Raw genomic sequence first — 14,099 nt, forward strand, 5'->3', positions numbered from 1 at the left:
GACTGTCAACCCGACAACACGCCCATAAGGAAGAATCCCCTCGGGATCAGTAGAAGCCACAGAAGAACTAAAAAGACGGGATAAGGCATCAGGCTTGGTGTTCTTGCTACCCGGACGGTAAGAAATCACAAACTCGAAACGAGCGAAAAACAACGCCCAACGAGCTTGACGAGCATTAAGTCGTTTGGCAGAACGGATGTACTCAAGGTTCTTATGGTCTGTCCAAACGACAAAAGGAACGGTCGCCCCCTCCAACCACTGTCGCCATTCGCCTAGGGCTAAGCGGATGGCGAGCAGTTCGCGGTTACCCACATCATAGTTGCGTTCAGATGGCGACAGGCGATGAGAAAAATAAGCGCAAAGATGAACTTTATCGTCAGACTGGAAGCGCTGGGATAGAATGGCTCCCACACCTACCTCTGAAGCGTCAACCTCGACAATGAATTGTCTAGTGACGTCAGGAGTAACGAGGATAGGAGCGGACGTAAAACGTTCTTTTAGAAGATCAAAAGCTCCCTGGGCGGAACCGGACCACTTAAAACACGTCTTGACAGAAGTAAGAGCTGTGAGAGGGGCAGCAACTTGACCGAATTTACGAATGAAACGCCGATAGAAATTAGCGAAACCTAGAAAGCGCTGCAACTCGACACGTGACCTTGGAACGGGCCAATCAGTGACAGCTTGGACCTTAGCGGAATCCATCTGAATGCCTTCAGCGGAAATAACGGAACCGAGAAAAGTAACGGAGGAGACATGAAAAGAACACTTCTCAGCCTTCACGTAGAGACAATTCTCTAAAAGGCGCTGTAGAACACGTCGAACGTGCTGAACATGAATCTCGAGTGACGGTGAAAAAATCAGGATATCGTCAAGATAGACAAAAACAAAGATGTTCAGCATGTCTCTCAGAACATCATTAACTAATGCCTGAAAAACAGCTGGCGCATTGGCGAGACCAAACGGCAGAACCCGGTACTCAAAATGCCCTAACGGAGTGTTAAACGCCGTTTTCCACTCGTCTCCCTCTCTGATGCGCACGAGATGGTAAGCGTTACGAAGGTCCAACTTAGTAAAGCACCTGGCTCCCTGCAGAATCTCGAAGGCTGATGACATAAGGGGAAGCGGATAACGATTCTTAACCGTTATGTCATTCAGCCCTCGATAATCCACGCAGGGGCGCAGAGTACCGTCCTTCTTCTTAACAAAAAAAAACCCGCCCCGGCCGGAGAGGAAGAAGGCACTATGGTACCGGCGTCAAGAGACACAGACAAATAATCCTCGAGAGCCTTACGTTCGGGAGCCGACAGAGAGTATAGTCTACCCCGAGGAGGAGTGGTCCCCGGAAGGAGATCAATACTACAATCATACGACCGGTGAGGAGGAAGGGAGTTGGCTCGGGACCGACTGAAGACCGTGCGCAGATCATGATATTCCTCCGGCACTCCTGTCAAATCGCCAGGTTCCTCCTGAGAAGTGGGGACAGAAGAAACGGGAGGGATGGCAGACATTAAACACTTCACATGACAAGAAACGTTCCAGGATAGGATAGAATTACTAGACCAATTAATAGAAGGATTATGACATACTAGCCAGGGATGACCCAAAACAACAGGTGTAAAAGGTGAACGAAAAATCAAAAAAGAAATAGTCTCACTGTGGTTACCAGATACTGTGAGGGTTAAAGGTAGTGTCTCAAATCTGATACTGGGAAGATGACTACCATCTAAGGCGAACATGGGCGTAGGCTTGTCTAACTCTCTGAAAGGAATGTCATGTTTCCGAGCCCATGCTTCGTCCATGAAACAACCCTCAGCCCCAGAGTCTATCAAGGCACTGCATGTAGCACCCGAACCGGTCCAGCGTAGATGGACCGACAAAGTAGTACAGGATCTAGATGGAGAGACCTGAGTAGTAGCGCTCACCAGTAGCCCTCCGCTTACTGATGAGCTCTGGCTTTTACTGGACATGAATTAACAAAATGTCCAGCAAGTCCGCAATAGAGGCACAGGCGGTTGGTGATCCTCCGTTCCCTCTCCTTAGTCGAGATGCGAATACCTCCCAGCTGCATGGGCTCAGTCTCTGAGCCAGAGGAGGGAGATGGTTGCGATGCGGAGCAGGGAAACACCGTTGACGCGAGCTCTCTACCACGAGCCTGGTGACGAAGATCTACCCGTCGTTCTATGCGGATGGCGAGAGCAATCAAAGAGTCCACACTTGAAGGAACCTCCCGGGAGAGAATCTCATCTTTAACCACTGCGTGGAGTCCCTCCAGAAAACGAGCGAGCAGCGCCGGCTCGTTCCACTCACTAGAGGCAGCAAGAGTGCGAAACTCAATAGAATAATCCGTTATGGATCGATCACCTTGGCATAGGGAAGCCAGGGCCCTAGAAGCCTCCCTACCAAAAACTGAACGGTCAAAAACCCGAATCATCTCCTCTTTAAAGTTCTGGTAATTGTTAGAGCAATCAGCCCTTGCCTCCCAGATAGCTGTGCCCCACTCTCGAGCCCGGCCAGTAAGGAGTGAAATGACGTAAGCAACCCGAGCTCTCTCTCTAGAGTATGTGTTGGGTTGGAGAGAGAACACAATATCACACTGGGTGAGAAAGGAGCGGCACTCCGTGGGCTGCCCGGAGTAGCAAGGTGGGTTATTAACCCTAGGTTCCGGAGGCTCGGCAGGCCAGGAAGTAACAGGTGGCACGAGACGAAGACTCTGGAACTGTCCAGAGAGGTCGGAAACCTGAGCGGCCAGGTTCTCCACGGCATGGCGAGCAGCAGACAATTCCTGCTCGTGTCTGCCGAGCATGGCTCCTTGGATCTCGACGGCAGTGTTACGAGCGTCTGTAGTCGCTGGGTCCATTCTTTGGTCGGATCCTTCTGTTATGCAGGTGAGTGAGGACCCAAAAGCGACTTGGCGAAAACAGAGTCTTTAATCCAGTAAAGTAAATATACAATCATAAAGCACAATTCCACTCGTAATGACGAGAACAGACTGGAGACTCGATCATGAACTGCAGGTTGCCTCGGGAAGGCACTTGAACGTAGCAGACTCAGACACCTGCTCACCACGCAGCATCTGAGGGAAACACGACACGACAGGGCGATACACAGACACAGCACGGTGAACAATAGACAAGGATCCGACAGGGCAGAAACGGAAAACAAGGGGAGAAATAGGGACTCTAATCAGGGAAAAAGATAGGGAACAGGTGTGGGAAGACTAAATGATTGATTAGGGGAATAGGAACAGCTGGGAGCAGGAACGGAACGATAGAGAGAAGAGAGAGAGGAAGGGAGAGAGAAAAAGGGGAACGAACCTAAAAAGACCAGCAGGGGGAAAACGAACAGAGGGAAAAGCAAAATGACAAGACAATATAAGACAAAACATGACAGAGTGCCCTGCCTGCCGTCTCGACTTCCTGGGAAACCTCTCCAGCACCGACCAGCAGTGTGTCCTCTGCGGCCACAGATAGTGCAGGAGACAGCCCCCCCTCCAGTCACCCTTAGAGCAGCACCTCCGAGCTCCATGGGTGTATCTACGGAGGTGTTGTGGGATGGACATCCGCGGGTGGCCAACAGGTTATCCAGCCAGATGGATAAATCCACCAGCTGGTCGAGGGTAAGGGTGATATCCATGCAGGCCAGCTCCCCACGAACATCCACACGTAGACTACATCTGTAATGGTCGATCAGGGCCCTCTTGAAGTCCAGTGAGAATTCCTGTGCGCTCCCCATCCCTTGTCTGATATGGAACAAGCTTGAAATCCTCATCCTCAGCCGAACGACGCTGCATCGATACTTCCCCATTCAGCGTTGTCCCACTCAAGCTCCTTCCCAGACAGACAGGAGATGAGGGCGGACACACTCTTGTATCCCGAGGGAGCCGAGTGAATGGTCGCCAGGTAGAGTTCCAACTGGCAAAGGAAACCCTGGCACCCGGCAGCTGTCCCATCATATGCCCTCAGGAGCGAGAGCCGAATCCCATGGGGTGACCATGCGGTGTGGGTTGTGGTATTAGTTGGAGAGAAGTTGATAAGGTTATAGGAAAACCCCCTCTTTCTCATCGTTCCATGCTGCTGGACTTGTTCCTACACTGGTACTGGAGGACTGGGTGTACCTGCTGACTCCATAATGAGGTGCGTGATTCTGTCAGCGTCAGTGGTGTATAGGTGAGGACGGAGTCAAGCGCAGGAAACAGAACTGAGTGAAAATAACGTACTTTGCTCAACAGCAAAAAATAAACAGTACAAAGTATCCACGTAGGGAAATACAAACCCTAACACACAAGACTAACACATAACAGGAACAATCATGCACAACACATCATGGGAACCAGAGGGTTAAATAGGGAAATAATAATAACTAAATGGGAACCAGGTGTGTACACTCAAGATATAGCAAATGGAAAACAGAAACATGGATCGGTGGCAGCTAGCAAGCCGGTGACAACAAGCACAGAACGCTGCCCGAACAAGGAGAGGCGCCAACTTCGGCGGAAGTCGTGACTAAAGGCCTACTGTAGTTCTGATTGGCTATAGTGCACTGGTCTGTGTAGACTCCGGTCTCGTACAAGACAGATGTTTTTATTCAGTTTTATTTACTGCAGTGTCTATTAATTGTCCAAACGCACAGTCGCTCTTCCACTCTATATTGCTTTCGAATTTTCACAAATGGCTTCGTCTTTTTTGTGAAAAAGTGGGATGGAGCTCTGCGCCCGTGCATTGATTATCGAGGTCTAAATCAAATCACGGTGAGGTACAGTTACCCCGCTACCTCTTATTGCCACGGCAATTGAGTCAATGCACGGGCGCGCTTCTTCACTAAACTGGATCTCAGGAGTGCGTACAACCTGCTGCGTATCTGAGAGGGAGACGAGTGGAAGACGGCATTTAGTATCACCTCAGGGCATTATGAGTACCTAGTCATGCCGTATGGGTTGATGAATGCTCCATCAGTCTTCCAATCCTTTGTAGACAATATTTTCAGGGACCTGCATGGTGAGTGGTGTATATTGATGACATTCTGATATACTCCGCTACACGCACCGAGCATGTGTCCCTGGTGCGCAAAGTGCTTGGTCGCCTGTTGGAGCATGACCTGCACGTTGAGGCTGAGAAATGCCTATTCTTCCAACAGTCCGTCTCCTTCCTAGGGCATCGCATTTCCACATCAGGAGTAGAGATGGAGAGTGACCGCATTACAGCCGTGCGTAATTGGCCGACTCCCACCATGGTGAAGGAGGTGCAGCGATTCTTAGGGTTTGCCAACTGCTACTGGAGGTTTATCCGGGGTTTTGGTCAGGTAGCTGCTCCCATTACCTCACTGCTGAAGGGGGAGCCGGTGCGCTTGCAGTGGTCAGCTGAGGCGGACGGAGCTTTTAGGCACCTGAAGGCTCTGTTTACCTCGGCTCCTGTGTTGGCCCATCCGGATCCCTCTTTGGCGTTCATAGTGGAGGTGGATGCTTCCAAGGCTGGGATAGGAACTGTGCTCTCTCAGCGCTCGGCTTCGCCACCGAAACTCCGCCCCTGTGCCTTCTCTAAGAAGCTCAGCCCAGCAGAGCAAAACTATGATGTGGGGGACCGGGAGCTGTTGGCTGTCATTAAGGCTTTGAAGGTGTGGAGACATTGGCTTGAGGGGGCTAAACACCCCTTTCTCATCTGGACTGACCACCGCAATCTGGAGTACATCCGGGCGGCGAGGAGAATTAATCCTCGCCAGGCAAGGTGGGCCATGTTTTTCACCCGTTTTGTGTTTACCCTCTCTTACAGAGCAGGCTCCCAGAACGTTAAGGCAGACGCACTGTCTCGGCTGTATGACATAGAGGAGCGGTCCATGGATACCACTCCCATACTCCCAGCCTCTTGTTTGGTGGCACCGGTAGTGTGGGAGCTGGACGCGGACATTGAGCGGGTGTCACGTACAGAGCCCATTCCCCCTCAGTGTCCAGCTGGGTGTCTGTACGTTTCGTTTGCTGTCCGCGATCGGCTGATCTATTGGGCCCACACGTCACCCTCCTCTGGTCATCCTGGGATCGGTCGGACGGTGCGCTGTCTTAATGGGAGGTACTGGTGGCCCACTTTAGCTAAGGATGTGAGGGTTTATGTTTCCTCCTGCTCAGTGTGCGCTCAGTGCAAGGCTCCTAGATACCTGCCCAGAGGTAAGTTACAACCCTTATCTGTTCCACAACGGCCGTGGTCACACCTGTCGGTGGATTTTATAACCGATCTTCCACCTTCACAGGGTAACACCACGATCCTGGTCATTGTGGAATGTTTTTCTAAGTCCTGTCGTCTCCTCCCTTTGCCCGGTCTCCCTACAGCCCTACAAACTTCGGAGGCCCTGTTTACACACGTCTTCCAGCACTACAGGGTGCCTGAGGATATAGTGTCTGATTGGGGTGACGACAAGCTACAATTCACGTCAAGGGTTTGGAAGGCATTTATGGAACGTTTGGGGGCCTCGGTCAGCCTTACTGCAGGTTTTCACCCCGAGAGTAACTGGCAGGTAGAGAGAGTTAACCAGGATGTGGGTAGGTTTCTGAGGTCTTATTGCCAGGACCAGCCGTGGGAGTGGGCCCTGGGCAGAAATGGCCCAGAACTCACTACGCCACTCCTCCACTAACCTTTCTCCATTTCAGTGTGTATCGGGGTATCAGCCGGTTCTGGCTCCTTGGCATCAGTGTCAGACAGAGGCTCCTGCGGTGGACGACTGGTTCCGTCGTGCAGAGGAAACATGGGACGCCGCCCACGTCCACTTTCAGCGTGTCGTACTGCGCCAGAAAGTTGGCGCAGACCGTCACCGTAGTGAGGCCCCGGTGTTCGCACCGGGGTATAGTGTCTGGCTCTCAACCCTAAACCTGCCCCTCCGCCTGCCCTTCCGGAAGCTGGGTCCACAGTTTGTGGGGCCATTTAAAGTCCTGAGGAGAGTGTTATAGATTACAGCTTCCCCCCGTTTCCCGTATTAAGCCTTCGTTCCATGTGTCTCTCCTCAGGCCGGTGGTGGCTGGCCCGCTCCAGGAGGCTGAAGTACGGGAGGTTCCTCTGGACATCGAGGGGGTCCCGGCGTACTCCGTTCGATCCATCCTGAATTCAAGACGTCGGGCGAGGGGCCTTCAGTACCTCGTGGACTGGAAGGAATACGGTCCGGAGGAGAGATTCAGGGTTCCGGTGGAGGACGTGTTAGACATGTTAGATCCTTCCCTGCTGCGAGAGTTCCACCGTTTCCATTCGGATCACCCTGCGCCTTGTCCTCCGGGTCGTCCCAAAGGCCGGTGCAGACGCGCGGCTAGAGTCGGGGGGGGGGGTACTGTCATGACTTCTGCTGAAGTCTAAGCCTCTCCTTGTTCGGGCAGTGCTCGGCGGTCGACGTCACCGGTCTTCTAGCCATCATTGATCCATGTTTCATTTTCCGTTGGTTTTGTCTTGTCTTCCTACACACCTGGTTCCAATCCCATTCATTATATGTTGTGTATTTAACCCTCTGTTTCCCCTCATGTCCTTGTCAGAGAATGTTTATTGTTATGCTCGTGTTTTAATGATTGGTGTGCGACGGGTTCTTGTACCCACGTCTATTTTTATTATGTACTTTGGTTTTGGAGTTTTGTTTTTACGTTATTAAACTACTCCATTATACCAAGTTTGATTTTCCTGCACCTGACTTCTCTGCCACCTACACACACGACATGACACACAATTAAAAGGAAATGTGTTTGCATGACTAATGCCTAAGCAAATTCATTTCTATATGTTCAGGAAACCATAGTAACACGTTCTCAGAAACTCCCTGCAACCTAAAAATTTACATTCTGAGAACGTTTAAAAAACGTTCCATTTTACCAAAGTTCAACAACTGCCAAGGAACCAAATGTGCTAGCTCGGCTCTCTTTCTCATGCTCTCGCTCTCGCTCACGCACACACGCACACAAACACACACCCCCACACCATACATGCTTTAGTCCAGACAGGTATTTACATGCAACTATTCCCTATTTTTCCCCATTGATAGCCAGGTACTTCCCTGGGAAAATAGAAAGATAAGTTCCTAAATTCCATACCATGACCATCTTGAAATGTAGCACGAAAAGTGGAAGGAGTGTTGCCTCCGGTCTCCTGTAATACACTTTTAGTCTGTAGATTGTACAGATGAAAGTATTAGTGTAATTCATATTCAACACGTTACTACTGTATGTGCTCTGAAATTGAGTCTATGTTTCTGAAAATGTTAGTAACTTCATTCATGTTATTACAGTGTGTATATTGTACAGCGTGTATACTTTTCCCCCTACAGCATCTCTCTATAGAACAGAAAGCTCTGGTTACGTCCCAACACAAATTATTGCGTTGTTTTGTTAACATAAATCTCTCTCTCTCTCTCACAGCTAGGAGAGAGAATCTCAGAATGGCTGACTATGTGAAGCTGGATGAGGAGAAGTTTATCCCAAAGTGAGTCCAGCTGTGTGTCTGTCCTGCATATGACCTCAGATTACGTAGTACCACATGTATGTAGTCATGTGTAATTTTTTTTTTTTAATGAACTAACGTATACAGAGCTTCTTACTTATCCAATGTTAATGTACCACGAGTGGAATGCATCAATACCTACATTAACCCTGTCTGTCTCTCTGGTGTTGTGTTGATATTCAGGTCAGACATCTTGTCTATGCTCAGGACCTACAACTGTTACCATGAGGGGAAGAGCTTCCAACTCAGACACAGAGAGGTAGGAGCCCTTCGTAAACTGGCCTGGTACATTAAATTACTCTGTCCATCAGTCACCTATAGTCGTGGGAACTCTTTCACTTGTATCTGGAGTAGTTTACTCACCTTGCGGTAGGTAATCAGCAGGTCTCATCTACACTCCCATGCTGATAAGGACTGACTAAAGGCAACAAATAAAATACTTTGTTCATGTGTTATGCTGAATAGGTTTCTAACTATTGCATTGTAAATCAGTAGATCTGTGTGTGTGTGTGTGTGTGTGTGTGTGTGTGTGTGTGTGTGTGTGTGTGTGTGCGTGTGTGTGCGTGCGTGTGTGTGTGCGCGTGCCTGCCTGCCTGCCTGCCTGCCTGCCTGCCTGCCTGCCTGCCTGCCTGCCTGCCTGCCTGCCTGCCTGCCTGCCTGCCTGCCTGCCTGCCTGCCTGCCTGCCTGCCTGCCTGCCTGCCTGCCTGCCTGCCTGCCTGCCTGCCTGCCTGCCTGCCTGCCTGCCTGCCTGCCTGCCTGCCTGCCTGCCTGTGCCTGCCTGCCTGCCTGCCTGCCTGCCTGCCTGCCTGCCTGCCTGCCTGCCTGCCTGCCTGCCTGCCTGCCTGCCTGCCTGCCTGCCTGCCTGCCTGTCAGTTTGGCGGTTCAGGTATAACAACGTCTTAAAGGGGTCAGATTAATGTATGAAGACATCCAACTGAACTGGAACCAGTTTATCTATTGCTTCTCCACACACACAAACACTCACTGCCAGCTGTACTGATGTACAATGCAATAGTTAGAAACCTATTCACCACAACTTTGCAGTACACATGTACAAAGGCTTTTTTGTTTTTACAAATTACGTCTTGATGAGGTGCTTAGCAAAGCAGTTATACTGTAAATGTTTGTGTTTTTGTGGTGTAGCCAACTGATGCAGTGAAGCTATGTGCTAAAGTCATGTATGTAGTGTGAGAAGTGACGGGAGGAAGTTCCTGTGAATTAATAGATCAATGGATGGATGAACCATGAGTGTCTCTGATTCAGAGGGGCTGGGTTAAATGCGAAAGACACATTTTGGTTGAATGCATTCAGTTTTGCAACTGACTAGGTACAGGGGTTCTTCCTTTGAAAGTTACGAGCTTATGCCGTGGCCGCTAGTGGTAGATGGTGGCATTCTGTCATTGCACCACACGATCACAAGGGGGAGTTAGAAAGCTGATCTATGGGTTGTCTAAACTGTGGCACAAATTGACTATCTTTTCGTAAATTAATGGAGCTGTTTTCAGTCTGAGAGTCTCTCTTCTCTGGCACTAGAGTCCTGCATCAGGCAACAACAAACAAAAAATGTCAGTGGTCCTGGAGTTAAGAGAGAACATGGGTAAATACAATGGGGGATTTACACTTGACATGTGGACTGACAATTTTCTAAAAATAGCCACGGTGGGCTTTTGGTTTCTCCGCCTATAAACACAGAAAATAAATAATTCTAGATAACAAACTGGCTTTATTTACAAATTAGTAAGAATGTCTCACCGCATGTTCAAGAATGGCCTTTTTCCCATTATTCAGATTACAACCGCTCACTTTCGGTTATTTGAAAATGAAAATATATATATATATATAATATATGCCATTTAGCAGACGCTTTTATCCAAAGCGACTTACAGTCATGTGTGCATACATTTGAAAACCCACTGAAAATAAACTGAGCTCAGAAGGACCAAAAAAATATCGTAATGTTTTTAAACAAGCCATAGAAAGTTGGTTGCAATTTCAGTTTAATCCACCAGAAAAGTCTAAACAAATAATACCTCAAATACTGTGGTTAAACTAAATATAGTAATTAATAATAAAATAATCTTCCTCAATTGGAACCTTTATCAAGTGGAAGGGGGGAAAAGTAAGGAACTTGTCTGTCGGCCCTGCGATAAAGAACACAATTGGTTAAAGAAAATTGTGATAAATAAAAAATATATACCAGTTTCATTTGAGGACCAAAAAATTGACAGCGCTGCCATATGGATTGAAAAAAGGTTGGGAAGAGATTTTCGATGTCCCGATTTCATGGCACATGGTTTATGAATTGATACGCAATTTTCAGTTTATTATAACCTACTACAGACCTAAAAACCTATGGGTTTAACATTCTGAAATAATTATTATATTGAGTTCCGAGAGCAGATCTGTTATCCAATGATTATTATTAGTAGTATTATTAACCCTGCATTATAGTTAGATATTCTGTGTTTATTTATTATTATTTATTTATTTTTTTATTTTTATTTTTAAATGTTGAGAAATTATTAGGCTATTTCTTAACATTATAAGTGCAGCAATGCACACATGGTAGTAGGCTATAAGAGCAAATGTTCCATTAGCGGAAAACATCATGATCAAAAGTGACCGCAAATGCAATTATGCATGTGATGCTTTTATCATAAAGATGCATTTTTATGGTGAAAATGATCTTCCCCAAACTTGAAACTCACGCGCTGCTTATATATGCCAGTTAGGCTCTACACCCCTTGTAAAGCGGATTAATGTGATTAATTTTAAAAAGTTATTTGGCCACTTTAGTGATACGAATCTTATTAAAACATATAAGCCTATGCGCTAGGCTACATGATGTGTGGGACTATGATTCGAACAAGTCGCATTGATTCTTATGCTGGGCATCATTCATGATAATCATGATAACATATAATTCACAAGTGATAAGCTAATATTGTCACCCATCAGACTATTCTTGATTTAATCTAGTCTTTACATATACTGAACAATATATGTGTGACATGTGTTTTGATTTAGAATGGACCATTATCATGCACCTGTCTCGAAACAGGGACAGCGGGAAAAAAGACATCTAAAAAATGTATCTTTGCATTTAAATAGCGAATGGAGGACATTTTCCCTTTCTTGATGCCAGCCGAGTAGGCTATACTTCTGTTGTAAATATAACCAAAGTGCTTAATACTAGGAAAGTTGAGAAATACATATAGTAGGCCTAGCCGATAGAAAGCTGATGGGATCCTCCTCTTTTTATTAGCGACCATCACTCTGTTTTCTCCTGCAATTGCATAGCCTATAGAAATAATGCACAACATGAGCTCATGGGCTCTCATGAAGTGTTTCATTAGATTTTTAAATAGATTTGCATTGATGTCAGAGTGATTAGATGGACACTAGAGTGCTGTGTACCAGGCAGTTAGCATGTTTGGTAGGCTACTAATGACCAGCAGCATCAGAGCTTGGAGAAGCCTAATTCCCGTGACAACATGGTCATATGGAATTTGACTGCCTTCATGACTCATGACCGCCGGTGTGACGGTAATATGGTCACCCCAACAGCCCTATTCGGGATCAGTTTATTACTGCCCGCTTAATCCAAAACAAACTGCAACTCTTTGTTAAGGGTTTCAGTGACTTCATTAGCTGTGGTGGCTGATGCGTATATTGTTGAATCATCAGCATACATGGACACACATGCTTTGTTTAATACCAGTGGCAGGTCATTGGGAAAAATAGAAAAGGGTAGAGGGCCTAGAGACCTCCCCTGCTGTACACCAAACTTTACATGTTTGACATTAGACATTTTCCATTAACCTTTTCACACATACCAACAAACGGGTGTGATCATTCTACAGTGATCTATGCAGAGTACGCTCAAATCCGTGTGATTAGAACAGTTATTTAGAACGTCCAGTTTTGATTGACGCAACAGTCAGCATTTGAGCTAGCCACACTGTTTTTTCACAGAAACATTTTGCTCAAACAGTCCTTAGAAAGTTATGTTGGGGTGGCAGGGTAGCCTAGTGGTTAGAGCGTTGGACTAGTCACCAGAAGGTTGCACGTTCAAATCCCTGAACTGTCAAGGTACAAATCTGTTGTTCTGCCCCTGAACAAGGCAGGTAATCCACTGTTCCTAGGTCGTCATTGAAAATAATAATTTGTTCTTAACTGACTTAGTTAAATAAAGGATCAATAATGTGACCAGTTTATTTTGGGATGAAACGTTCACACATTCAAATCAAATCAAATGTATTTGTCACATACACATGGTTAGCAGATGTTAATGCGAGTGTAGCGAAATGCTTGTGCTTCTAGTTCTGACAATGCAGTAATAACCAACGAATAATTTAACTAACAATTCCAAAACTACTACCTTATACACACAAGTGTAAAGGGATAAAGAATATGTACATAAAGATATATGAATGAGTGATGGTACAGAGCGGCATAGGCAAGATGCAGTAGATGGTATCGAGTACAGTATATACATATGAGATGAGTGGCATAGTTTAAAGTGGCTAGTGATACATGTATTACATAAAGATGCAGTAGATTAAATATTTTACATCAATTCCCATCAATTCCCATTATTAAAGTGGCTAGAGATGAGTCAGTATGTTGGCAGCAGCCACTCAATGTTAGTGATGGTTGTTTAACAGTCTGATGGCCTTGAGATAGAAGCTGTTTTTCAGTCTCTCGGTTCCCGCTTTGATGCACCTGTACTGACCTCGCCTTCTGGATGATAGTGAGGTGAACAGGCAGTGGCTCGGGTGGCTTTTGTCCTTGATGATCGTTTTTTGACCTTGCTGTGACATCGGGTGGTGTAGGTGTCCTGGAGGGCAGGTAGTTTGCCCCCGGTGATGTGTTGTGGAGACCTCACTACCCTCTGGAGAGCTTTACGGTTGTGGGCGGAGCAGTTGCCATACCAGGCGGTGATACAGCCCGACAGGATACTCTCGATTGTGCATCTGTACAAGTTTGAGTGTTTTTGGTGACAAGATGAATTTCTTTAGCCTCCTGAGGTTGAAGAGGCGCTGCTGCGCCTTCTTCACCATGCTGTCTGTGTGGGTGGACCATTTCAGTTTGTCTGTGATGTGTAGGCCAATGAACTTAAAACTTTCCACCTTCTCCACTAATGTCCCGTCGATGTGGATAGGGGGCTGCTCCCTCTGCTGTTTCCTGAAGTCCACGATCATCTCCTTTGTTTTATTGACGTTGAGTGTGAGGTTATTTTCCTGACACCACACTCCGAGGGCCCTCACCTCCTCCCTGTAGGTTGTCTCGTCGTTGTTGGTAATCAAGCCTACCACTCTAGTGTCATCTGCAAACTTGATGATTGAGTTGGAGGCGTGCATGGCCACGCAGTCATGGGTAAAAAGGGAGTACAGGAGGGGGCTGAGCACACACCCTTGTGGGGCCCAAGTGTTGAGGATCAGCGAAGTGGAGGTGTTGTTTCCTACCTTCACCACCTGGGGGCGGCCCGTCAGGAAGTCCAGGACCCAGTTGCAAAGGGCAGGGTTCAGACCCAGGACCTCAAGCTTAATGATGAGCTTGGAGGGTACTATGGTGTTGAATACTGCGCTATAGTCAATGAACACCATTCTTACCTGGGTATTCCTCTTTTCCAGATTGGA

At 47.2% G+C, this 14,099-nt stretch overlaps 1 protein-coding gene across 1 annotated transcript in view; it reads left to right on the forward strand.

Annotated features, from left to right (window-relative positions):
* Positions 1-14,099, forward strand: part of rassf4a (Ras association domain family member 4a) — a 69,417-nt gene that overhangs the window by 36,663 nt on the left and 18,655 nt on the right. The window contains exons 2-3 of the mRNA XM_046359107.1: positions 8,375-8,438; positions 8,640-8,715. Of these exons, the coding sequence (XP_046215063.1) occupies positions 8,395-8,438; positions 8,640-8,715 (120 nt within the window). The 5' untranslated portion in view covers positions 8,375-8,394. The remainder of the gene's footprint in view (positions 1-8,374; positions 8,439-8,639; positions 8,716-14,099) is intronic.

This window comes from Oncorhynchus gorbuscha, linkage group LG08 (genome assembly GCF_021184085.1).
Source record: "Oncorhynchus gorbuscha isolate QuinsamMale2020 ecotype Even-year linkage group LG08, OgorEven_v1.0, whole genome shotgun sequence".
Lineage (NCBI taxonomy): Eukaryota > Metazoa > Chordata > Actinopteri > Salmoniformes > Salmonidae > Oncorhynchus > Oncorhynchus gorbuscha.